A 24,403-nucleotide genomic window follows, 5' to 3' on the forward strand; every position below is an offset into this window, starting at 1 on the left:
GGATAATGTGATAGAGCACCAGCAATGAGAGAAAAGGTTGAGCAAAGAGTACAAGGCCTTGAGTTCATGTTCCTAGTACTGACTAGCACCCACACCCACACATACAAAGAACTGTGGGGTATGGAGTGCATATCAGTAATAGACAGCTTGCCTAACTCACATAAGGTTTTAATGCCATCACACCACAAGGGAAGAGAGGAGAGAGGGAGAGAGAGAGAGAGAGAGAGAGAGAGAGAGAGAGAGAGAGAGAAAGTGTTATAGCCTAGACACCCTGATCTTTTCGGATCCTTTGCCCCCATCCAGGTCCTGAGTCTAAATACTTAACCCCCTCTGTCAATCTGAGCCATGTTCCCCCTCCACTCCAGGGCAAACACTACAGTTCCTTCCTGGGCTAGTTGGGTGACAGGCACTAGGGCTCTAGCAGGGAACAAAACAGAAGAAAGCCTATAGTATTTGTCCTTTAGCTAGGGAGCCAGTGAGCAAGCAAAACATACAAAGTAGCAAAAGGAGAAATGAACTGTTGAGTGGAGTTTGAAGTTTCAGAACAGGCCAAAATGTCCCAAAGAAAATAAAAAGGATGCTGGGTGCTGGTGGCTCACGACTGAGCTCTGAGCTCATGATACTTTTTGTTTTGTTTTGTTTTGTTTTGTTTTTGTCGGTCAAGGGGCTTGAACTCTGGGCCTGGGCACTGTTCCTCAGCTCTTCAGCTCAAGGCTAGCACTCTACCATTTGAGCCACAGCACCACTTCTGGTTTTCTGGTGGTTTACTGGAGATAAAAGTCTCACTGACTTTCCTGCCCACTGGCTTTGAACCGTGATCCTCAGATCTCAGCCTCCCAAATAGCTAGGATTACAGGGGTGAGCCACTGGTGCCTGGCTCTCATGACTCTTATTTCCAATTAACTACCAAAAAAAAAAAACCAGAAGGAGAGGTATGGCTCAAGTGGCAGAATGCCAGCCTTGCGTGAAGAAGTACAGTAGTAGTATGAGGCTCTGAGTTCAAGCCCCAGTACTAGCACCAATAAACAAAAACCACATGAGCCATGTGTTTTGGGGGTGGGACCTCTAGAAAGAGTTTTTCCAGATGAGGTGAGAGACAGGCTCAATGTCCTTAGGTAGGAGGTGCAGTGTGCAGCCCGAGCCCACAAAAGCAAGGTGGGTCAGGAGGGTAACACAGAGGCAGGGGGAGTGTGTGTGTGTGTGTGTGTGTGTGTGTGTGTGTGTGTGTGTGTGTGTGTGTGTGTGTGTGTGTGTGTGTGCAGGGAAGAAAGAAACAGGAATGCTGGGGTGACAGGAGCCACAGGGCCTGAACTCACTCCCAGCCCTCCCTGCCACCCTCCTGCACATGCGCAGGTGCACCCTTGTTGCTTACCCCATCAGTGAAGAAGCTTCGAAGCATCCGCAAGCTGGGGACGCGGTTTGGCAGGCGCCTGGGGAGCAAGGGCCGAAGGTGAGGGCTGTGGGAAGCACAGTGAGGACCTCACTCTCTTGTCACCCACCCAATGCCAGAGCCAGCCTCAGGAGCAGCTGGCCCAGACGGCAGAGGCCGCCCCACCCCACATTCACGCAGGGCCTCACCGAAGCACCCGGCCTTCATCCCGGAAAGTGTTGAGTCCATCATCGCAGGACTTGGAGCGCTCTGTGGTGATGGCCAGTAGGTAGGAGGAGCGGCGGCCAGTCTTGATGCTACCTGCAAAGCCACCCATAGCGGGCCTCAGGGGCTGTGGCACTGGAGGCCCAGGCTGCCCAGAGCCCCCCCCCATTCTGGGTAGGGCCACGAGGGGGTTCTCTTCATAAGTCCCAGAGGAGCAAACACCAATTGGAAGAAAACAGAAAATGGGTAGTGGAAGGCCCCGCAGAGACCCCTGGGGAATAGGCAGTTGGAGAGGTATGGGGGAGGGGGCGAGGGGGTACTCACTGCAGTCCTGTGAGTAATGGCGGCCAAGGGCAAAGGTGAAGGTTGGAGAGGATGGGCTAGTGCCCAGGACAGGGGCTGAGTTCATGGCACTGGAGACCACTGCAGAGGCAGGGACGTGTTTGGCCTGGAGGTCGATGCTGGGGCTGGTGGGTTCATCTGGGAGCAGAGGAGGGGAGATATAAAGCTGCCAGGAGGCCACCCTCCCTGACCTGCCCCAACCCTGCCAGCCCTTAGGCCTTGCACCCCTGAGTTCAAAGCACACACTATAGGCTGGTCAAGCTCTGCTGGAAACACACATACACACATACTGTCCAGAACGACCCACCCACCAGACTAGGAAGCATCTGTACTCAGCAGGGACTGAGTCTCCCCTCACATTGAGGGCATGCCCCCTCACACTGAGGAAACCTTTCCACATATGGAGGGACCCCTTCACATCGAAAGAACCCAGGAATGGGGGGCTGAGGCCACACTCCTTAAAGTGGACTCTTGAAGTAGAGCCAATATTCCTCCATCAGACTGGAAGCTTCCTGAAGGCAGGGACTATTATCTCCTCCACCAGATAGGAAGCATTTTGAGGGTAAAGGTAGTCTCCCCCATCAGCGAGGGACTTCTGTGGGTAGGGGCCACATCTCCCTCTCAGCTTGGAAATGTCTGACAACGCCCCCATCTGTGGACTTCTAAAACAAGCTGTGCTTTCTCAGACTGGAAGCTATAGTCAGTGAACCTCCACACTCGCCAGACTTCTTCCTGACATCTTATGTTGGTCAGATGCAGCTACATTCTCTGGACCTGTTCCCAGCACAATCATCTAACATCCCCATCCAGACCCAGCCCAGTCTGGCCTGTTCCCTCATGGATGGATGCCTCATATCCCACGAGCCCTAGAGTTTCTTCTGCCCTTCCTGATTCTCCAATAGTAGAATAACACACTGCTCGCTAATGAGGCCAGAAAGCTGAGAATCACCTTGGCCTCTCTGCCTTCTTGTCTCCTCTTTATTCACCATCCAACCTATGGGCTTCCCTCGCAGCCCCCTCTACTCCTAGGGTAAAGTTCAAGGCCCTAGCAACTGGTGGGACACCTTGGACAGAAAGGGCCTTGGGAACTTAGAAGAGCATCTGCCTCTCCTACTACAGTCCAGGTTCTCCCTAAACATCTACCCCCCATAACCTTCTTCTCATCCTCCAACTCTCAGCTAAAATGTCCTTTTCTCAAGATTCTCTCCCTGGTTGCCACGCCCAATCTGAACTGCACAGTCCTACCCTGTCCTCTTGGAACTCCCTGGATCACTCCCACACCACCAGCCTGTTCTGTCTTACTGATTATCCCTATGGACTGCCCAGTGAGCCTGCTGACAGAAATATTTATTGGAAGGATGGAGAGTAGATGGAAAGAACAAAGAGAAAAAACACAAAGGAAAGAGGGAAGAAAGAATGGAAGAATGGAAGACTAAAAGAGTAGTGAATGAATGAATGGAAGGAACAAATGGACAATGAATTAAAGAGGGAAGAAGGAAAGCTGGTTGCCTGTAATTCTTTTTTTTTTTTTTTTTTTTGGTCGGTCCTGGGACTTAAACTCTTCCTGGGCACTGTCCCTCAGCTCTTCAGCTCAAAGCTAGTGCTCTACCTCTTAAGCCATAGTGCTACTTCTGGTTTTTTCTGAGTGGTTTATTGGAGGAGTCTCACAGACTTTCCTGCCTGGGCTGGCTTTGAACCACGATCCTCAGATCTCAGCCTCCTGAGTAGCTAGGATTACAGATGTGAGCCACAGGTGCCCGGCCTTATGCCTGTAATTTTAAATACTCAGGAAATGGGGATCTGAGGATCACAGTTCAAAACCAGCCCAGGCAGAAATGTCTGTGAGACTCCTATCTCCATTGAAATACCAAAAAGGAAGAAAGGAAGAAGGAAGGAAGGAAGGAAGGAAGGAAGGAAGGCAGGCAGGCAGGCAGGCAGGCAAGAAAGGAAGAAAGGAAGGAAGGAAGGCAGGCAGGCAGGCAGGCAGGCAAGAAAGGAAGAAAGGAAGGAAGGAAGGAAGTAGAGATGTGGCTCAAATGGTAGAGTGCTAGCCTTGAGCAAAAGAAGTTCAGGGACAGTACCCAGGCCCTGAGTTTAAGCCCCAGGATCCCAGGACCCCAAGACCAGCACACGCGCGCGCACGCACACGCACACACACACACACACACACACACACACACGCATGCAAGCGCACGCGCGAGAAGGAAAGAAAAATGAAAGAGGAATGGCTAGGTGTTAAGATGGAAGGAGGAGGGGCTGGGAAGGTGGCTCAGTGGTAGAGTGCTTGCCTTGCATGCATAAGGCCCTGGGTTCGATTCCTCAGTACCACATAAGCAGGGGGAAAAAAAGCTGGAAGTGGTGCTGTGGCTCAAGTGGTAGAGTGCTAGCCTAGAGCTGAAGAGCTGAGGGACAGCGCCCAGGCCCAGAGTTCAGGCCCCATGAACGGACCAAAAAAAAAAAAAAAAAAAGATGGAAGGAGGAAAGAAAAGTGATGGAAAGATAGTTCAACAGATGAATGAGTGAGAGGTAGGATGGAAGAAAAGATGACAGAAGAATGGGTGAGGGCCGGGTGTTGGCTGCTCACGCCTATAATTCCAGCTACTCAGGAGGTTAAGATCTGAGGATCACGGTTCAAAGCCAGCCTGTGCAGGCAAGTCTGTGAGACTCTTATCTCCGATAAACCACCAGAAAACCAGAAGTGGTGCTATGGCTTAAGTGGTAGAGTGCTTGCCTTGAGCTGAAGAGCTGAGGGACAGTGCCCAGGCCAGAGTTCAAGCCCCACAACAACAACAAAAAAGGATGGGGGGCAGTGAATAGTGGATGAACAAGCAGATGGATAGAAAAACAAGATGACTCTGTCAGCATCCAGCCCACCATCTTGTGCATAGTAGGCATATGAGTGGGGTAACAAGGCACAACCCGTTTCCCAAGAGAGCCATCTGCACCATCACTCACCAATGAAGGGAATGGAAGCCAGGGAGTCTTCCGTATTGGCCAAAGGAGCCACCTTCTTGCCTAGACGTTCCCCTCGCCCAGTGGCCTCTGGCTCTGAAGACTCGTCACTAAATCCCAGGTTCATCTGTCTTGCAGGGGTCAACTGAACCTTGCGGCCCGTAGGCGGTTTCTGCCTCAGGACCACCTCATCGCGGCGGTCCTCCGTAGGGGGATCCATGGCGCGGGTGCTGGCTTCTGGCCTGACGACTCTGGGTGGTTCGGAGGCCTCTGGCGGGAATGGTGCAGGGGACTGGGCCAAATTGAAGGTGGGTAGACCCCCAAAGGGTGAGTCCCGGAAAGAGAGTGCGTGCAGGAGGCCAGTCCGTCGCTGGAATGATGGGCTGTAGCTCCGGTACCCGATGTAACCAATGTCATCCAAACCCTGTAGGCCGCTTGGGGGTGGGGCCTGGGATCCAGGCAGGTCCCGAGGTGGGCAGGCAGAGGTGCGTGCTGAGGGACGCTGGGAAGCCCAGCCACAGCGCTCAAGGCGAGGTGACACCAGTGCTCCTGGCCCCAGTGCTTCGGCAGAGCGGGTTGCCCGGCTCAAGTAATCATCCGAGCGAGCTCGGTGCCAGCCCTCCTGACCCAGCTGGCTCAAGGCGTCCTGGGAGGTGGAGCAGGGCCATGGGCGGTGGGCAGTCACATCCTCTAGCCGGTCCTGGGAGGCACTGCGGGCCCGGGGTGGCATGGCTGGGCACCGTCTTTCCCCCAACCTGCGGGGTACCTGGTTGGACAGCCAGTGTGACAATGCCTGCTGGCACTCCAGTCTGCTAGGGAGCACCCGGTTGCCAGGCTCTGGGAAGGCACGGGGGGTCCGCGGCTCAGAGGAGAGGTGGGGGAAGGCACCAGGGCTGGGGCGGGAGTGGCTCATCCCCAAGGAAGAGTTGTCCAGATGGGCACGGGTGGCAGGTAGGACACGGGGTCCTGGGTCACTCCAGGTAGCAGGACTCCGGGGATCACTGGGCAGAGCTGAGATGGGCTCAGGCACCATAGTGGCCCAGGCGGAGACCCGGGCTGGTGGGGCGTAGGTCTTCCGGGGATAGCAGAGTGGGGGCGGCTCTGGGATGCTGTGTGCCTCTCCAGAATATGGCTCGTTCCCCTTCAGGTAGGCATCCTGGGAGTAAGCCTGGCCGGAGACACAGAGGGAGGTGAGCAGAGCCCAATAGGAACCATGGGAACAAAGCTACAACAGCCCTAGGACTAAGCGAGGGTGTCTTTAGCAGTTGAGAGTGGCAGGATGAGCTCCAAAAAGTCTAAGGGAAGACAAAGAAGAGGCTTCACATACCCACACACACTCTCAAGAGCCAGGATTGCTGGAAGACTTAGGGTGGCTGGAGGGTGGCTTTTTGCCACAAACATTTTAACATGTTTTCTGGGGTCCTCCCCTAATCCTGGCCTTTGCTATGTCCCTGTTCCCTCAAGTCCAGAGATGCCCACAGGCCCTGAGTGGAGCTGGAAAACTCCAGCAGAGCCCAGTCTAGGTGGCAGATAACAGGGAAGAAAGGCGGCCGAGGGGCGTGTCCAGGGTGGGGTGGGGTGGGCTGGGAGTGGGCAGAGGCTGGGAGAGGGAAGCTGGGATAGGGAGCTGTAGATCAGCTTCTGAATGGAGGGGTAAGGAGGAAGTGCCCAGCCTGGGATCTCTAGAGGCCAACTTGGAGGAGGGGCAAGACTGGCTGAGGGGCCTTGGGCCACCTTCTGCCACCCGTAGGCCTGGAATTTGGCACTGGCTGCTGAGGCTGACGCTGCATTGCTGAGGAGTGACAGGGCCTGTGTCAGGCCCAGCCAAAAAAGGAGGCAGCCCCTAGGGACAGAAGCCTGTGGCCCTGGCCCAGCTGGGCCCTGGATGAGCTACAGGGCGGGGAGGAGAGGGGGACACTGTTTCAGGGTGAAGTATCAAAGGGCGGAGGAAGGGGTAACCCAAACATACACATACACCACACCACTGGAGACACCGGAAGATACGCACCCGACCGAGACACACACACACACACACACACACACAATGAGACACACACAAATAACTACTCCTCCAGTCCCAGGCGCAAACATCATGTGATGAGTTAACCACACCCCCATACCCAGCCCCTCCAGCGCACTGGCACAGGGGCACACGGCCGGCCGGCCAACCAGCCCGGACACACATACCTCTCCCTCCTGCCATCCTGCTGGCTCCCGGAGCTCCCTGAATCACGGTGCTGGTGGCAGCATCCCGCCCACCTCCAAGCCGCCACCCTAGCCAGCAGCTGCCCCCCCTCCCAGTCAAGGCTTGCCCCTCCCACGGCCTCTGCCCTGGCCGGCCTGGGGTCCCTCTCGCTGTCCTCCCTGCGACTCCCCCTCGCCCCCTCTCTAGGCTGGCTGGCTGTCGGGAGGAGGAGGGAGGATGGGTGTGGAGAGGCCTCGCCGCGTCGGTGGTGGCGTCAGCAGCTACTGCCACCTGATTGGCCTCCAGCTTTGGCTCCCAACCACAGGAATGCCTGGGCCCCACCCTCTGGCTGCTCAGAGATGGGGGGTGGAGGGTTATAGAGGCCCCCAGATGCTGACATCTGGGGCTGCTGGTCCACTCCTGCTGGGCAGCAGAGCTCAAAGGGGCTGCCTTCTAGTCCCTATCAGCTGGAAAGAGCAGAGGGGCATGAGGAGGAGGGGCTGGGGCGCCCTGGGCCGGCCCCACCCTGTCTCCCTCTCATAGCTGGTCTCTCTGCAGGGGAGGTATACAGGCCGGGCCATTGAGACTTGAGATGAGCCACCCACTTCTCTAAGCCCCCCTTTTTTTCCTCCCTGTCTCCAGGAAGAGCAAGGGGACAATTGAGGTTGGGGATGGAGGTTCCCAGAGGGGCATTGTGCCAAGTGTGGCCCATGATTCCAGTGATTAGGAGAGAACATCCAGGGCCTACGCCAGCACAGCAGCTCCCAGGGCCTCCGGGGCTTGGCCCTCGGCTGTCCCTGGCTGGACAGTGACCTCAGGGCCAAGCAAGCTAACATCTGGCTGGGGGCCATGCGGCCAGGGACATGGGTACTGAGCAGGGAAGACTGGTCCTAAGCTCTGGCACAGGGCTGTGGGTGTGCCTCAGACACCCTCTGTGGGTCGTGCTCTTGATCTGCACACTTCATGGTCTAGCTGAGTGAGCTGGGGACGGTGCAGGTTGTCTATCACCGCTGTATAAACCAGATCCCATGACCCTGCTGAGCACAGGTGCCTGAGCTGGGCTGGAGCACGCTCCCGTGTGGAGGGCACACCAGTGGATATTTGTGTCCCAGTGATATGGAGTTGAAATCTACGCATTGTGACAGATTTTGGTGTGGGCACTGGGGTAAATGTTGCTGCTGGTGAGCAAGCTATACAGTCTTGCTGTTTGAGGGCAGAGGTTGGGTAGTGTGCAGTGGTATTTTGAGGAGGGACTTTGGTGGTACTTAGGTTTATGGCTTAGGTATGGTGTGGTGCATATGTTATGGCACACTGTACCATATGGTGTACCGTATGAAGGGGGTTTTATGGGTTGTATATCTGGTGTTTCGCTGAGTGGTCCCCATGGCAGTGGGGTACAGGAGGGCACACGGCGGGCGGGCGGGGGAGAGCATATTTGTTGTGCATGCAGGTCTACACCTGCGGAAACACTCATTGAGGTCAAGGATGAATTGGGGTGGGGGGCACAGGAAACAGACACCTTTCACAGAAGCAACAAGAACATGCCAGTCTGGCAGGGCCCGCTGGGCCACTCTCCTTCCAGATATCCTGGCAGGAATCCTGCCTGCCAAAGCACAGAGCGCAGAGTTGCCCTGAATGAAGCAACCAGCAGCCCCAGCCCAGGGATGGGTCTGGCAGCCCAAGTTGGGCAATACCAATCTGTGTTTCCTTCTCTGTATTCTACAAAGGCCAATGTAGGAGAGAAGGGCTTCTTCTGCCCCTGGGTTCAGTGGCTGAACTCACCAGCTGAAGGATGTCCTCGTCCTTGGGCATGATGGAGAGCTCCAGGGTGTCATCACTGCAGACACAGGGAGAAGGTCAGGCCAGGCTGAGGAGACCAGAGATCCTGGTACAGGACCCCAGGACCAAGGGTATGGGGTGGGCTGGGAGCTCCTGGAGGAGGAGGGAGGCAGAGGGAGCTCACCTGTTCTGGATCAGAGCTATGACCTGGGAGTAGGTTTTCCCAACGACACTCTCCCCGTTTACTTTCACCAGCCGGTCTCCTGAGGACAAATGGCAGGCAGGGCTTATATGTGAGCGGCCAAGGCGTGTCTATGGCCCCTATAGGAATCCCTATGCCAAGTAGGAATGACACCAGAATTCAAGAATTCCATCCTGGGGCTGGGAAGGTGGCTCAGTGGTAGAGTGCTTGCCTTGCATGCATGAGGCCCTGGATTCAATTCCTCAGCACCACATAAACAGAAAAAGCTAGAAGGGGCGCTGTGGCTCAAGTGGTAGAGCGCTAGCCTTGAGCTGAAGAGCTGAGGGACAGCGCCCAGGCCCAGAGTTCAGGCCCCATGACCGATTTAAAAAAAAAAAAAGAATTCCATCCTAGCTGTATGCTAGTGGCTCACACCTGTAATCCTAGCTACTCAGGAGGCTGAGATCTGAGGATCAAGGTTCAAAGTCAGCCCAGGCAGGAAAGTCTGTAAGATTCTTTTCTCCAGTAAACCAGCAGAAAACTAGAGCTATGGCACAAAGTGGTAGAGCACTAGCCTTGAGTGAAAGAGCTCAAGGACAGCATCCAGGCCCCGAGTTCAAGTCCCCCAACTGACAAAAATAAAAATAAAAATAGTTTCATCTCATCTTGAAGGTAGGGATCAGAGTCCTGAGGGTAGTGTATGGTGTGTGCGTGTGTGTGTGTGTGTGTGTGTGTGTGTGTGTATGCATGCAATAAACAAGGTAACTGAGATAACTCACCTGTTCGAAGCCCCGCCCTGTGGGCAGGGCCATCATCCTTCACATTCTTGACAAAGATGGTATCCATGGGCTCCAGGCGGTGCCGGGGGGAGGGTCCTGGTGGTCATCAGCCAGGTTAGCTGGGGTAACTGCTGCTAAAGGTCAGCCACACCCATCAACCCAGCTACACACACATACCACACACACACACACACACACACACACACACACACACACACACACACGGTACATGCAAGATTATCACACTATCAAAGACACAAGCATACACGGAGCCACACATCCATACTGGGACACTGGGAACAGATTCACAGAGCCAGACAAGAGGTCATACCTGAGAGAAAGACTACTTTCCTGGACACAGAAAGAGCTGCTATGTAAATAAACCAGACTGAATAGGGCATGTATATTCAGTTCTTTCCCTCACTGTCTACTAAGGAGACAGAGTCACAAACACTAGTCACAAAACCAAGAGGCCATATCAAGGCCTGAAGATACCTGGCGGGGGAGACACAGGCATCCAAAGAAATGTCCGCAGCACAGACCCAGAGGCATCCGACACTCACAACCCTGCATGCTCCCTTCTCCAAGGTCCAGGGTGGGGGAAGGGCTTCACAAACAGTCCTGAGCACCCTGGGTGGGGCATGAATCCCATTATACCCCAACAATAAATCTCTGTCCTCAAAGTAAGCCTGTTCTAGGGCAGCCATCTCCCTACCTACAACACAGCCTGTGGTACTGGGACTCAAGAAGTCAGGTCCAAGAAGGCTGCCCATTTAGGAGTTCTGACTCAAGTACCCTGGCAGGCCCGTGGAATAGCAAAGCTGACAGCAAGAGGAGTTAGGTTTGCATCTTAAGAAAGACCTCAGGACCCACCTACTTCCATGAGGACCCACTGTCTATCCATCAGGAGAACCTTTCCTCAGAGCATCCCACCACAGTTCCCCAAGCCCTGCAGCCTTGGCTTGGGCAGAGAGAAACTGGAGGGAGGCCAGGGACCACAAGTGTCAAAGAGATACCCATTGATGAAAGGGACAGAGCCTTCAAGGAGATAAACCTGAGGACAGAAAGGGAGGAGGAAATGCCCAGGGTGAGCCAGATCAGGAGGCAGAGAGAAGAAGGCAGGAGTAGAAAGTGGGGCTGAGTAGAGAACTGGAAAGAAACAAGCCAGGGTGAGTGCAGCCACCACCATGACCACCCTAGCCCCTGGAACCTGCCTGCTCCAACCACCCTTACCTCCTCCGGGGCCTCTGGCTCGGCCTCCATTCTCTTCCTCCTGCAAGGAACAGAGAGGTAGGTGTGGCCTCAGGTCCTGCCCTCAGCAGCATCTACAGCTTTGGGGAGGGCCAAAGGGCCAGCTCCAACTCCACTGAGGCCTGGGAGGCCCCTCCAAGCTCCCAACACCCCTTATCTCCTTTCAACTGGCTGGCAGGGAGTGGCAGGGCTATCAGCGGGAGCACGGAATCCCAGACCATATTCCCCACCAACATGTGCTCCCCACCCCTCACACATGCCAATTCCACCAGCTTAGCGTCCTAGCCATCTGGGAACCCCCAATCCACCAGGGACCCACCCCTCCTTCCCTTGGGAAGCTCCTAGGAAAAGAGGAACATTCCACATCCTCCTCACACACAGAAGGCTAAGGCCAACACAGATAAGCAGCCCGACAAGTGCAAGTAGTGCTATCTCAGAAGAAGGGGACAGGAAGAGCTGATTAGCAGTCCTCTGGGGGAGGAGACTGTAGGGCATGTTTGAAAGTGGCTGGAGCAGGCACTCTGGGGGAGGGGAGGGGGTGTCAGCTGCTCCAGCAGGAAAAGGCAAGCACATGTAGGGCTGGGATCTGCTGAGCTGAAGCAGAAGGTCAATACCAACAAATGGCAGAGGTCAGGTTTGGAAAGAAAGAAGAGGGAGCCAGGAAAGAGGGGTCAGGATCCTAGTAGCTAGGTTCAGAGAGTCACAAGACCTCCTAGGAAGCTCAGGAGACCATTCTGCTGAGGTGGAGGGCACTGGCTTTATGGAGCAACTAGAAGGAGGTCAGAGACAGGCCAAGCCAGCAGGACATGGCATTTCAGAGCTGGACCACCTTCAGTATCATCTTGTCCAACCCTCTCCATAGGCGCTTCCATTTTACAGAGGACAGGCATGCCATGTCCAAGGCACAGCAGTAGAACCAAAGGCTGGATCCTGGGATTTACTGGCAACCTAGTCGGGCCAGAGTGGAGCAAAGAAGGCTGTTGGATGCTGCTGGAACCCAGGCCCTCTCCTGTGTGCGGTGTGTGCCCACTGATGTGAGCTGACAGCAGGGAGAGCGGGTGGCAGAGGCAGACAGATGCATTAGGACGGCTCAGTTCCCTGCAGGCTCCAAGGCTGCAAAACTGGGCCTCCTCCTGCCTCTAGGCCAAGAGCCCCTCCCAATCCTGGGCAGGTTTTAGAAACTGAATGGAACCACTCCTGACTTGCCCTGCCCCAGACTTTGCCAGTGCCCATGGGAGGAGAGAGCTGCTTCGGCAACTGTCTCCCTCAGCAGGGTCCTCTGAGAGAAGATGGCAGGGGTCTGGGAGGAGGGGCGTTCTGGGGAAGGAGAGGAGGAAAGACTGGGTTTCAGGGAACTCAGGGGATATCCTGGGGCTTTTAGAGGTAGACAGTGCTACAGGCCATCAGCCCCCACTTTGGTTCCAGGCACAGCTGCAGCCAATGACCATAGTTATGCAGGCACCCCTGATTCAGACATGTGTAAGAGATGCAGTGACATATGCACATTACCTAAATTAAGTGTATCTCTATGTATACATAATATAGATACACGTGTACATGTCCAAGCCCAGCATAATTGCATACAGGTGTGCACTGAGACACGCAAGCAGCACACAAATACAGTGACATGTGACATCTAGGTCCTCTGGCAGGGTGGGACCAAGGTCCCTAGGGTTAGCATCCCAGTCCTGGGGGAAGGAAAGAGGGGCTTTGCTGACTCCAATATAAATCTCTTTCTGTAGGAAGAGATGTGGAGGAGAGGCCCTTGTGGGGAGCCCTGGTTGCTGCCAGGCACCCATACTCCTCCTCTTCCCTTGGGGACCCCTACCCCCCAGCCTACAACTTGGATTGAGCTGAGGAACCCTGGCTCCCTGACTTTGGAGAACTTGATGTTTATATTAGGGCTTAAAATGTTCTTAGAGATCGAAGCAAAAACTACCCTCAAGCTACAGCAGAAAAGGAACCGGAGAGGGATGGAATGGTCCCCAGTCCTCAGGGAGTTAGCTGCGGTACCAAGACGACAGCCCAGGGCTCTTCTGTCCTATTCTGGAGCTCTTTCCAGGCCACAGAACTGTGGCAGGCGGAATAAACACGGGGCACTCTGGGAGTGTGTCAAATGCCCTGATCTCTCGGGCTAGGTAGGGCTAGGTAGGGCAGACCCAGCTCACAAGCATCCAGTGGACAAGGAGTCCCAGGAACTCCATCTTTCTTTTCCAAGACAATGTTCCCTTTTCAGAGACCAAATGTTATGGTAGGGGCATCCTGACTCCCCATCTTTGGATCTACTACTCTCAGCCAGCCACCACTTTGCTCCTCCAGAATAGTAAGGGGGTTTGCTTATGGTCTCATCGCACCCATGTTCCAGCCCCTCCAGCTCACTTCCCTGAAGCCTTCTTTGACTTCAGCAGAAGTCAGGCAGGACCCCAGGAAGGGCTGCTTCTCTGAGAAGGTTCTAGGAAAAAGGAGTCACACACCCCTCCCTCCTCCCCCATCAAGCTTCCCCGACTAACTGGAGCTGGTAGGTGAGCTGGGCGTACCTTCAGGCTGCAGTGCACAGCTGAGTCGGGAGGGTACACGATGAAGTGGCGCAGGGTGAAGCCAAAGCCATCCTGGAGACTTTTGCGCAGCAGCAGTGTCCTCGGCCCCTGCCAGGGGAGGGGCCGCCCAGGAGGGAAGCCATCTCTTGGGCCCAGTGGCAGCTGCAGAGTACAGGGAGATAGGGTAAGTGCTATGTGACCATCACAGTTCCGGCCGCCTAGGACCTGAAAGGAATCACCAGGCATCCCTGGCTCCAGGAAGCCAGGTACCCTAATCTGCCCTGGACCTCCAATTCCTTCCACCCTACCCTTATCAGCCCAGCAGATTATTCCTTCCTTGTTTTCCTTTCAGACCCGTCCAGGTTCCTTTGCATAGCTTGCTGCAAACCAGGCATTCATTCAACATTCACTGTACACCTACTATGTGCTGGGCAGAGAGAATGCTGCAGATTAAGCACATCCACAGACAAACAGGAACATGTACACACACACACACACACACATACAGAGGGAACATGCCACAGACAGGCACACATACAAACATGCACATGGACAGAACCACAGACGCACATATGGATGAGTACACACACACACACACACACACTTATGCAGACAGACATATTGACATAGCGCACAGTTGCACATACTCAGGCTTGCATCCACAAGTGCGCACACACACATCTGTGTGCAGACTTGAACACACATCCTTCAGGAACAGCAGCAGGAACACACCAGGGACTAAGAACCACAAAGGAGTAGAGCAGACATCAGATAAGTGAAAGGACTTGCCTAGGTCCCAGAGCCCAGCCCAGCCCAGAGGCCTAAATGGTTCACCAGAAAAGGGAGGGTGGGAGACCTTCAGCCCTCTATCCCACCTGCCTGCAGGAAAGAATACTTGAGATTTCCCTAGATGACACGGCTGTGAGTATCTGAAAACAGGGTTAAGGGGGCCACACAGGACTGTTTTGGGGGTCAGGGGGCAAAATAAGACAATTGGTGCCTAGGAGAAGTCTGCCTTCCGGTCTTCTTGGACACCAAGAATGGCAGGTGACAGAAAAGTGTGAGAGAGGCTATACAGAGGGCCTGGAAGGAGAAGATAGGAGTGAGGGAAAGCAATTAGTTGGGGGAGGGCAGGAGGCTTCTCTAGGGTTCTGGGGGGAAAGAGAGGTGGCCACAGGAAAAGCTGGGAGGCCTCCTTCTCTCAAGGACTCTTCAAGCCTTCCAACCCCTCCAGGGGCAGCCTGAGCAGAGTAATGCCTCTAATCCAAACCTTCAAGGGGCAGACACTGTCTACCCTCATAGGCCACCATGCCTGGCTCCTCAGCTCAGCCTAAGCCTGCAGCTGTAGAGAAATGTACAGAGGGCTGGGGACTAGCGAGGAGAAGCCCACCAGATCTGGGCTGAGCTCTCACATCAACCTAAATTATTTTAGTGGCTGGAGGAAACTGGAGGACTCCTGCACTCTAATGCCTTGATGCTGAGAAGCCCATGTCCAGCATAGTCCACCCTGAAAACACAGCCAGCCAGGGAGGGCTGCGCAGTGCATGTGTGCAGACCTCTGCTAGGGCTAGAAGGCTGAGCTGCAATGGAACAGGCTTAGCGAGGATCCATCCCCAAATCCCAGAAGATGAAAGAAAAAATGGGACAGAGGGAACAGGCTGGCTGGTTAACAGCCCCAGAAGACAGAGGCGGGGGAAAGACACCAGGAGGCTGAGAGAAGCTCCAGGCAAGAGAGACCTCATCATACACAATGTGGAAAAACAAAACAAAACAACCCCAGCAGTGAGGTTGGAATCTCCCAACCCTAGAAGGGTCCAAAACTGGACCACTCTCAGTCTGGGAAGCCTTAGCAGGGATTCCAGCATCAGGACTGAGATCGAGTGATATTCCTCTGCTCTTCCCACTTACAGCTACAGCATGGACTCTTCCACTGAGTCCCACAGCCCATGAGGGTCCAGAGAGCCCAGAGAACATTCCGTGGAAATTCTGCTGAGGTCTGAAATCCCCTGGATTTCCTATCTCTGCTGACCTGGCAAGGAACTGATCAGGAAGAAAAGAGGACCTAGGGTGGGTCCCCTCCCACCCAGAACACACTGGCTTTTCTGCAGAAGCTCCTGCTCCTGTTTAGTGTGGGCTGCCTCCCCTGCTCCACCCCATGTCCCCACTCATACACACCAGGGCTCTGAGCTGAGGCTGTTTTCAGGGCTCATTGTTTTGGTGTCCTGGATTAAGGTTTAAGCCACCAGCTGCCCCAGTGATGAGAAGTGGCTGGGACAGGTCCCCACACGCCCCCTGCCCCTCCCCCTGCACACATCCTGACTGGAGCTGCCAGCTGTCTAGGGGGTGCTACTCCCTGGGGAGACCTGCCTATAATCCAGGACAGTGGGCCTGCCTTCCTCCAGGAGGTCCATCCCCTCCTAGTTCTACTGGTGGCCCCTGCCTTATCTCTGCTTCTTCCCTTCATTTGTTCCTTCCTCCAGGCTCTCTTCTCTCACCCCTTCCAATTAGGCTCCCGAGAACATCAGCAATGCCCTACCACAGCTACCACACTTGTGCCTGAAGAGGAGACACCACAGACCCAGATCCAGATGGTTCCATTCCCTCTGTGGGAAGTTCTTTCTCTGCCTTAACCTCAGTCCTTCATGCTGTTCAGTAGGTTTCCTCTCCTCCCCTCTGACCTGGTACAACCCTGAGTCTTATTCTCGTCTTGAGGGAAAGGGAGGTGACAGTCACAAAAACAAGAAAACAGAAAAGTGATTAGACTGGGAAGAGGTACTGCCCACCTCTCTCCAGCTCTGCTTCTCTCTGATATAAGAAAAAAGACAGGGGAAGGGCAGGGGGCCTAGGGACGTGACTAATTAAACTTTCCTGGGCTAGAACTAGGTGCAAACACTTTCATCCTCATGTCAGGAAAGAGAAGAGACAGCCAGAAGCACCAACTGGTATGAGAGAAGAACAGAAGGCCCCAGGTAGGCAGAAGTGGATATACAGCCTGTTGGTGATACCAGAAACTAGAACCCAGGAGGCCTACTCCCCTGCTCCCCCCCCCCCCCCCCCACTCCGGAGCATAAAGAGGTCATTACAGAGAGTACAACATTCAGGCTGGGCATGGAGCCCGGTGACTCATGCCTACCAGCCTAGTAGATCCCGGACATCAGAGCTAGCCCTGGGGCTCCCGAGATCACTCACTACCTTTTGGGGCCCATTTTGCCATCTCAGCCTCCTTTGCCCACAAAGCCCTTGTGGGGCCCTAAATCCGGGTCCTATCAGAGAGAGGGTGCGGTGGTACCTACTGCTCAGGTTAATGGTACCGGTGCCCAGCTCTGGCTCCAGTCCCTGCCAGTCTACACACTCCAGGAACCCTAGATCAGGTCCCTTCCATCCTTCCACACCTAGAGGGTTGAGCCCAAAGGAAAGCCACCACACCCAGAGTTGGGTGTGGGGGCTATTCTCCAGCACCCCGAGGAAAGTCACGCCACCAACTCTGCCACGCTCACTCCCATCTCAGCCTCCTGGCGCACTACCCACGCCAGGACATCAGTCCTACAGGGCACGGTGCACACAGCTGTAAAGTCTCAGGGAGTTGGTTGGGCGTCCCCAACCCCTGCCAACACTTGGCTGCGCTCCCCCCGCCCCTCGCCAGCCCCGGTGCTGCTCACCCTGGCACGGTGCAGCCCGGGCGCGCGGCGGTTGCTGTGGCTGAGACAGGGCAGCCAGACGCAGCGTGGCTCCGGGGCGCTGCAGTCCACGCCGACGGCGCGCTCCCAACGCCAGCCCCCGGTCCCCGCGCGCTCCACGCGCCACACGGCGCTGCCCACGAGCGCCGCAGCCGGCGGGGGCCTCCGGGCACGACCACCGCCCCGGCCCCCGTGCGCCCGGGGCCTGGCTTCCGGAGCGGGGCGCGCCGTACCGGGACCCGCGGCCACTGCTCGGCGCGCGGTGGAAGGCGTCCTTGACCCCACCGGCAGCAGGTGGACCCCGAGGGTCCCCGCCCGCCCCCCGGAGCCGCGGGCCCGGGGCCCAGGCGCCCCGAGGGGACGAACGGCCCGCGCAGACGGAGGCAGGACGGCTGGAGCAGCGCCGCGCCTCCCGCGCCGCCCCACTGAAGGCGCTGGGGCCGGGACAGCCCGGGCAGTCGCACAGGGCAGACGCCTCCCCCTCCGGGGCGGCCCCTGAGCGCGGCCTCCCCACCCCGCACACACGCCCCCACGCGCTTGGCGCGCCTGACATTCCCCGCACCGGCTTACTCGCTTACTCGGGCAGCCAGCCCCTTACCTTGAACACCCTGGTCCCCTCCCAGTGCGCAGGTGGGCACACACACGCGCGCACGCGCGCACACACACACACGGTCAGACCCCTATAGATTCCCATGGACACCCACAAACTCCACACCGAGAGATGTCAGCTTCCCACTGCACAGTGCAGTCTAACCTGTCACGGCCACCGGCCAGCACAGGGTACAGGACCTACTCTGACCACCCACACAGATACCCTCAGGGGGCGGATAGAATCCTCACCCCCCCTCCCCATCCGCTCTAGAAGAGGGGCCTCTGCCAAGCCAACAGCTCCAAGCTCTGTGATCGCCCCCATCCCTAAACCACTTCACTGTTCACAAACAATGCTCTTGGCCGCCACAGCAGTGGCCCACGTTTGTAGAGGACAAAAACTATGGCCCAACAGCACCCAGCTTGTCATGGCGGCACTGAGACACCAAAATCCAGAGCCCCACATTTCAGCTTTGGATCGTGTCCCCAGATCCACGGGAAGAGGTTGGGCCCTGGGGGAGGGGGGGGGGGCAGGATCAAGGGAGGGAAGGGAGGAGAGAGGAGGAAGGGTGAGGGCCAGGGTGAGGCCCAGGCAGCCTGTGTCAGCCAGGGAGCGGTTTTGTTCTCCTGTTTCCTGTTTGCCGCTTGCGGGCCGCCCACCCCCTGCAAGAGCTGGACCCCCACCCCCACCCTGCGGAAGCCCGAAGGGAAGAGCAAGGCTGCCACCAGCTGAGTCAGGAGGACCTGGGGGACCAGGGGGAAGGACCGCAGTCAGGAACAACAGGGCAGTCAGGGACAGTGGGTTGTGTCTCTGTACCTCCACTGTCCCCTCTCCCTTCTAGTCCCTACAAAATCAAGAACTCTGGCTCTGACTAGTTCCTACCCTGCACCTCCTTGGTACCCCCCAACCCCAAAGCCCTCATAGACCTCATGGATGGCTAGAAGTGCAGCTTAAGATGTCCACCTCAGTCATGCTGGCCACGGGGAGGGGTACGCTGCAGAGAAGGCAGAGGCTGCAAGGCTGTCTCCCAGCGTGCAGCCAGGAAGTCCTTCTAGCTGCTTAACTGCCTTTCCTCAGGCTTTAAGTTCAGGGCCAACAGGTACTACCTGCCTGGGATCAGAACTTCAGAGGATTCTGGGGTCTGCCAGGCGAGGAGCAGTGGAGATGTGGCCTGAGGTTCCTGTCTCAGACCTTGAAAGGGAACAGCTGTCTCTGATGTGAACTTCCCAACCTGGCAGGGGCAGCAAGGTCGGACAGAGAAGGTAATAGACCCTTTCAGTCCTCCTTCCCTTTGCCTTACTGCCTCCTCAGAGATGCACATAGCTTGAATAAATGATTCCGAAGGCCTGGGGAGCCTGCTCCCTCCCCTATTTCCTCTGGGAAAGGAATGTGGGGTGGGCCCCAGAGGCAGTGGGGGAGGGGGCCGAGGCCTGGGAAATACCAGGCGTTGCTGAGATTCTATTCCAAGCCTTCCTGCCCAGAGAATCCTCCCCCCCACACACCCTGCCCAGCTTCCTCCCCCTCCACGGCAGGAATTACCCCACTGAGCAGTCCTTCCCATCCCCCTTTAGTTTGACCAGCTTGCAAAATCCATTCAGCCTATCTTCCTTAGGGTCCCTGGGAATACAGGAGTGCTCCCCCAAAGGGAGAGCATGCAGTCTTCTTCCTCCAGAGATAACCATCCCCAAATGCTTGTAAGTACTTTCACTAGTTTTCACGGGGACCCTAAATGCTGGGTATCCAGGGATTGCTCTTCATACCCCCACTGTTTTTTGTTTTGTTTTGTTTGTTTGTTTTTGGCTATAGAAACAGGTTCAAAGAGAACAGTGGTCTGGTTAAGTCATCGCTGTTTTTAAGCTGAGACCAGCTTCCAGGGTTCTGAGCCCTCACCCAGATCTTTTGTATCACTCTGCCCATTCAACCACCACATCTGGTGGAGTGCTGGGAGCAGGGGGGAGGGGAAGGAGCGCCAAGCCAGGAGCTTTTGAAGACTCAGGTACCCTCCATCTCTGCCTGCCACCAGAGCCCTTAGGGTTCTTTCAGGCATATCACCCAGCTCCTGAAGCCCTTGGGTGGTCCCTAATTTCCTGACAGACTCAGCTAGTGTCTTCACCACCAACAGAGACCCCACCAGGTACCAGGAGACCCCTGACATGCCATCAGAGGCACCCGAGTTAGGGCCTTGGGCTTCAAGAGCGGAAACCTGCAGGGCCAGAGCCTGGTCATCAGGAACTGGGGAAGGGGAGGAGATCGTCCTGAAGCCCAGGGGTCAGGGACATGAGACAGAGGGACACTGATACTGCTGCAGAGCCTGTGGCTCAGGAAGTGGGAAGGAGGGCCTCAGGGTCAGTCAGCCTGTTTTTCCTTCCTCTAGCTTGCTCAACACCTCTTCCCAGAATGCAGGCCCCAAACTACAAGGTGACCAACAATGCCCCAACCCAAAAGTATGATCCAGATGAAGCTCACCTGATCCCACCAAACACCAACACATAAACATCATCCCACAACCTCTCACATAGCCAGGGAAAATCCACCTGACACCATGGCTATCCCAGGCATGCAGGCCATGTGATTTCCCCAAAATGCCCTCCAGCCCATGCCTTTTACCCCTGTTCCAGTCTCCTCTCTCATGGGCAGCCGCCTCCTGGGCCTCCTCCACCCTTTAGCCCCATTTGGATGCCTGGTTCCCAGCACTGCTGGTGAGGAGGCCCCCACCTGACATGCCCCAACAGGCCAAGTTGATAGGCCGGTCAAGCAAGCCTGAGCTCCCCGCACCCTCCACATGCACACAACCTGTATCATCAGGAACTTGAGGACCCAGCACTAAATCTGACAAAGGGTCTCTCCAGATCCTGTGTCACACTCTCCCCTTCTAGGGTCACTTTGCCCTGGGTTCAGATGAATTGTAACAAGTCACTCTTCCCCAAACTAAGCCAGAGCTATTGAAGGCTAGGGCTAGTGAGGCAGCCCGAACTTCAGATGCCACACACCCCAGCACAATCTTGGAGAGGGGCCAGTACAGGAGCTCTGAAGTCCTCTAAATGCCAAGACCTCCTGGATCCCAGTCTCATGTCTACCCCTTTTGAGCTGAGAGACCCTGGCCAGTTAAGTTATCCAAGCTCTTTGAGGCTTGACTCCTCACCAGTAAATGAGGAAGTATGTAACTTTCACCTCAAAGGACTTTAGGAGGATTAAGTCAATTAATGCTTACATAGCTGGGCGCTGGTGGCTCATGCCTATAATCTTAGTTACTCAGGTAGCTGATATCTGAAGATCACAGTTCAAAGCCAGCCTGGGAAGGAAAGTCTATAAAATGCTTAGCTCCAATTAGACACCAAAAAGCCAGAAGTGGGGCTGTGGCTCAACTGGTAGAACATCAATTTTGAGCAAAAAGCTAAGGGGTAGTGCCCAGATCCTGCGTTCAAGCCCCAGTACCACTTAACGTTTAACATAAATAAGTTATCTAAAAAAAGAGGTCACAGCTGAGCACTGGTGGCTCATGCCTGTAATCCTAGTTACTCAAGAGACTGTGATCTGAGGATCGAGGTTCAAAGCCAGCCCAGGCAAGAAAGGTGGTGAGACTTATCTCCAATTAACCACCAGAAAACTGGAAGTAGAGATATGGCTCAAAGTGGTATGCTGCTAGCCTAGAGCAAAGAGCTCAGGGACAGTGTCTGGCCTTTGAGTTCAATCCCATGACCGACCAAAAAGAAAAAAGTCTTAGCACAGGGCTGGAGCACACAGTAGGGGTTTTATAGATGTAAGCTGCTTGGATTGCAGGCTCTCACACCCAATCACTTACATTCACATATGCAAACAGGGCCTAGTGTGCACAAGGCCTGGTGACACATACAGACACCTAGGCAAACACATTTGCATGGAGATGACTCCTTCCCCTTCCCCTAGCAGTCCCAGGCACAACTCTAGCCCTAGCTCATCGGCCCTTTGGGAGTCAAGAAAGGGGGTAGGTGACATGATACACCAGGATGAAGCTGCTCCTAGTGCCAGGCTGGCAGGAGGGCTGGGGCCTGCCACACGGACGCCAAGGGAGGGGAGACCAAAGAAGAGCATCTTCATTCATGGTGGGAAATGAGTACTTGCAGAAGAGGGCAAGCTGGGAGCCAGCCACAAAGTAAACAACCGGCAGAGCCATGGCCCAGGCAACCACAGGCAGAGTGGGACAAGGGAATGCCACAGACTCCCCCCGCCCCCCTGGACCCACTCCACCCAGCAGTGAGTCCCTGGGCTGTCTGGGGCCTTCTAGTCTCCAGGCCTGCCAGGAGACTCCTCAAGGGGAAGAGGCCTCCCCCATCAGACTGGGAGCTCTATACCTTGACAGTAAGGGCAAAGCACCACCCCAGTCTAGGTTTCCTACTCTAAAAGCTGAGATTTGAGGATTGTAGTTCAAAGCCAGCCGGGGCTGAGAAGTCCAAGAAACGTATCTCCATTTAACCAGCAAAAACCCAGAAGTGGAGGTGCCACTCAAGAAGTAGAGTGCCAATTATGAGGGGAAAAAAAAATGAACAAGAACTCAACACCCTGGAGTTCAATCCCCAGTCTGGCACAAAACAAATCAACACCCCCTGCCCCCAAAAAAGGTTTGATGGATGATGACAATGTGGAGAAATTAGAGACCTTGTGTCCTACTTGTGGGACTCTATTAGGGTGCAGGTCCTGTGGGAAATAGTAGGGATGTTCTATAAAAAAGAGAAATATAAAATTATTGTATAACCCAGCAATTATCAGTATATATATATATAATAACTGAAAGCAGAAAATGTTTGTATACTCATATTCACACATGTGTATTCAAAACAGTCAAGAGGTGTCAGCAGCCCAGGCGTCCATCTATGCTTGGGATGAACAACATGTAGCCTACACATATATTCGAAATGTGGTCTATCCATATAATGAAATACTATTCAGCCTTAAAAAGAAATGAAATTCTTCCCATGCTTCAATATCAATAAGCCTTAAAGATACCATGTTAAATAACAATAAGGCAGACACAAAAGAGTAAATATTATACTATTCCACCTATATGACACACTGACAGTCATAGAGACAAATTAGAATGAGTAGCCAGGCAGTGGAGAAGGAGAATGAATGGGGAACTCCCATTTAATGTGTATTGACCATGATCTGAGGAGGATACAGAAGTTCTGGAGATGAGGGTTGCACAATGTGCCACAGAGCTGAATATTTAAAAATAGCTAAAGCCAGGCACCAGTGACTGACTCATGCCTGTAATCTTAGCTACTCCGGAGGCTGAGATCTGAGGGTAATGAATGGGGAATTCCTATTTAATATGTATGGACCGTCATCTGAAGAGGATACAGAAGTTCTGGAGATACAGGGTGATGAGGATTGTACAATGTGCCACAGAGTTGAATATTTAAAAATAGTTAAAGCCAGGCACCAGTGACTCATGCCTGAAATCCTAACTACTCAAGAGGCTGAGATCTGAGGATCATTGTTCAAAGCTGGCCCAGGGAAGGAAAATCTATGAGACTCATCTCCAGTTAATCACCAAACAGCTGGAAGTAGAGTTGTAACTCAGGTGGCAGAGTGCTAGCCCAGGCTCTGAGTTCAAGCCCCAAGATTCACATGCACATGTGCATACACACACACACACACACAGGTAAAACAAACCAGCAAGTTTCCTTGCCCTCTACCACCTGGCAGAGGACCCAGGGCTCCCACTATTTGGTTCACCACCCTCTCAAGGCTCTGATTACTCCTGTGTGTGTGTGTGTATGCATGTGCGCGCGTGCGCCTGTGTGTGCTGGTCCTGGGGCTTGTACTCAGGGCCTGGGCATTATCCCCGAGCTTTCTTTTGTTCAAGGCTACTTTTCTGCCCAGGCTGGTTTCAAACCAGGATCCTCAGGTCTCAGCTTCCTGAGTAGCGAGGATCACAAGTGTGAGCCACCAGTGCCCAGCTATTCCAATCACTCTTGATGGAGATGACCACCCTTGGAAGCTGGACAGCAGATGCACCGGTGCTTCCACATCCTTCCAACTTGCTGAGCTGGCAGGATGATGGAAGTTTCCTTGGTAGAAGCCTGGCCCATTGTGGAACTCCTACCCCGAGACCCAACCCCACTGAGCATATACACCTCAAAGGTCTATTCCAATCCCCCCATGAGCTTGCACGCTGTAATACACATCACCTGTGTGCCTACAGGCATCTATGCTAAAAATAAATAAATACATAAATAAATAACCAACCTAGGCACTGCAAGGTGCCCCTTATGGTCATGCAATCAGGGAAGACACCCCATCTGGCCGGTCTGTGGGCAGCAGAGCCCCCTGCTGGCCTAGCCCTAGCATGCCTGCCTTGTCTCCCTTAGAACTGAGGGGCAGGCAGTGTGTGCTGCTCTCTATCGGCTGGCAATCTACAGGCCCTTGAGCTCTAACCACAGCCTAAAACACCCTCTCCCTATCCCTACAGAGAAGAGGACAGAACTACTGTGGGTTTCAAGGTCTCCCTTTGGCCCAGGAGAGAGGGGCCAAAGCCTGCTTTAGGGTAGACTGAGT

General features: G+C 54.7%; 1 protein-coding gene across 3 annotated transcripts in view; it reads right to left on the reverse strand.

The window, feature by feature from the left end:
• Arhgap23 (Rho GTPase activating protein 23) overlaps positions 1-24,403 on the reverse strand; it is a 79,568-nt gene that overhangs the window by 40,587 nt on the left and 14,578 nt on the right. Inside the window, exons 1-10 of one of the 3 annotated variants that reach the window (XM_042673992.1) lie at positions 17,260-17,341; positions 13,601-13,762; positions 11,046-11,085; positions 9,813-9,908; positions 9,037-9,115; positions 8,856-8,910; positions 4,892-6,056; positions 1,919-2,074; positions 1,579-1,690; positions 1,373-1,430 (exon numbers count right to left, since the gene is read on the reverse strand). In XM_042673992.1, the coding sequence (XP_042529926.1) occupies positions 1,373-1,430; positions 1,579-1,690; positions 1,919-2,074; positions 4,892-6,056; positions 8,856-8,910; positions 9,037-9,115; positions 9,813-9,879 (1,692 nt within the window). In that variant the 5' untranslated portion in view covers positions 9,880-9,908; positions 11,046-11,085; positions 13,601-13,762; positions 17,260-17,341. Of the gene's footprint in view, positions 1-1,372; positions 1,431-1,578; positions 1,691-1,918; positions 2,075-4,891; positions 6,057-7,075; positions 7,113-8,855; positions 8,911-9,036; positions 9,116-9,812; positions 9,909-11,045; positions 11,086-13,600; positions 13,763-17,259; positions 17,342-24,403 lie in introns of those variants that run through there. The other 2 variants (XM_042673991.1, XM_042673993.1) reach the window with 2 other exon arrangements.

The sequence above is a fragment of the Dipodomys spectabilis genome, unplaced genomic scaffold (assembly GCF_019054845.1).
Source record: "Dipodomys spectabilis isolate Male_0828 unplaced genomic scaffold, ASM1905484v1 ptg000018l, whole genome shotgun sequence".
NCBI lineage: Eukaryota > Metazoa > Chordata > Mammalia > Rodentia > Heteromyidae > Dipodomys > Dipodomys spectabilis.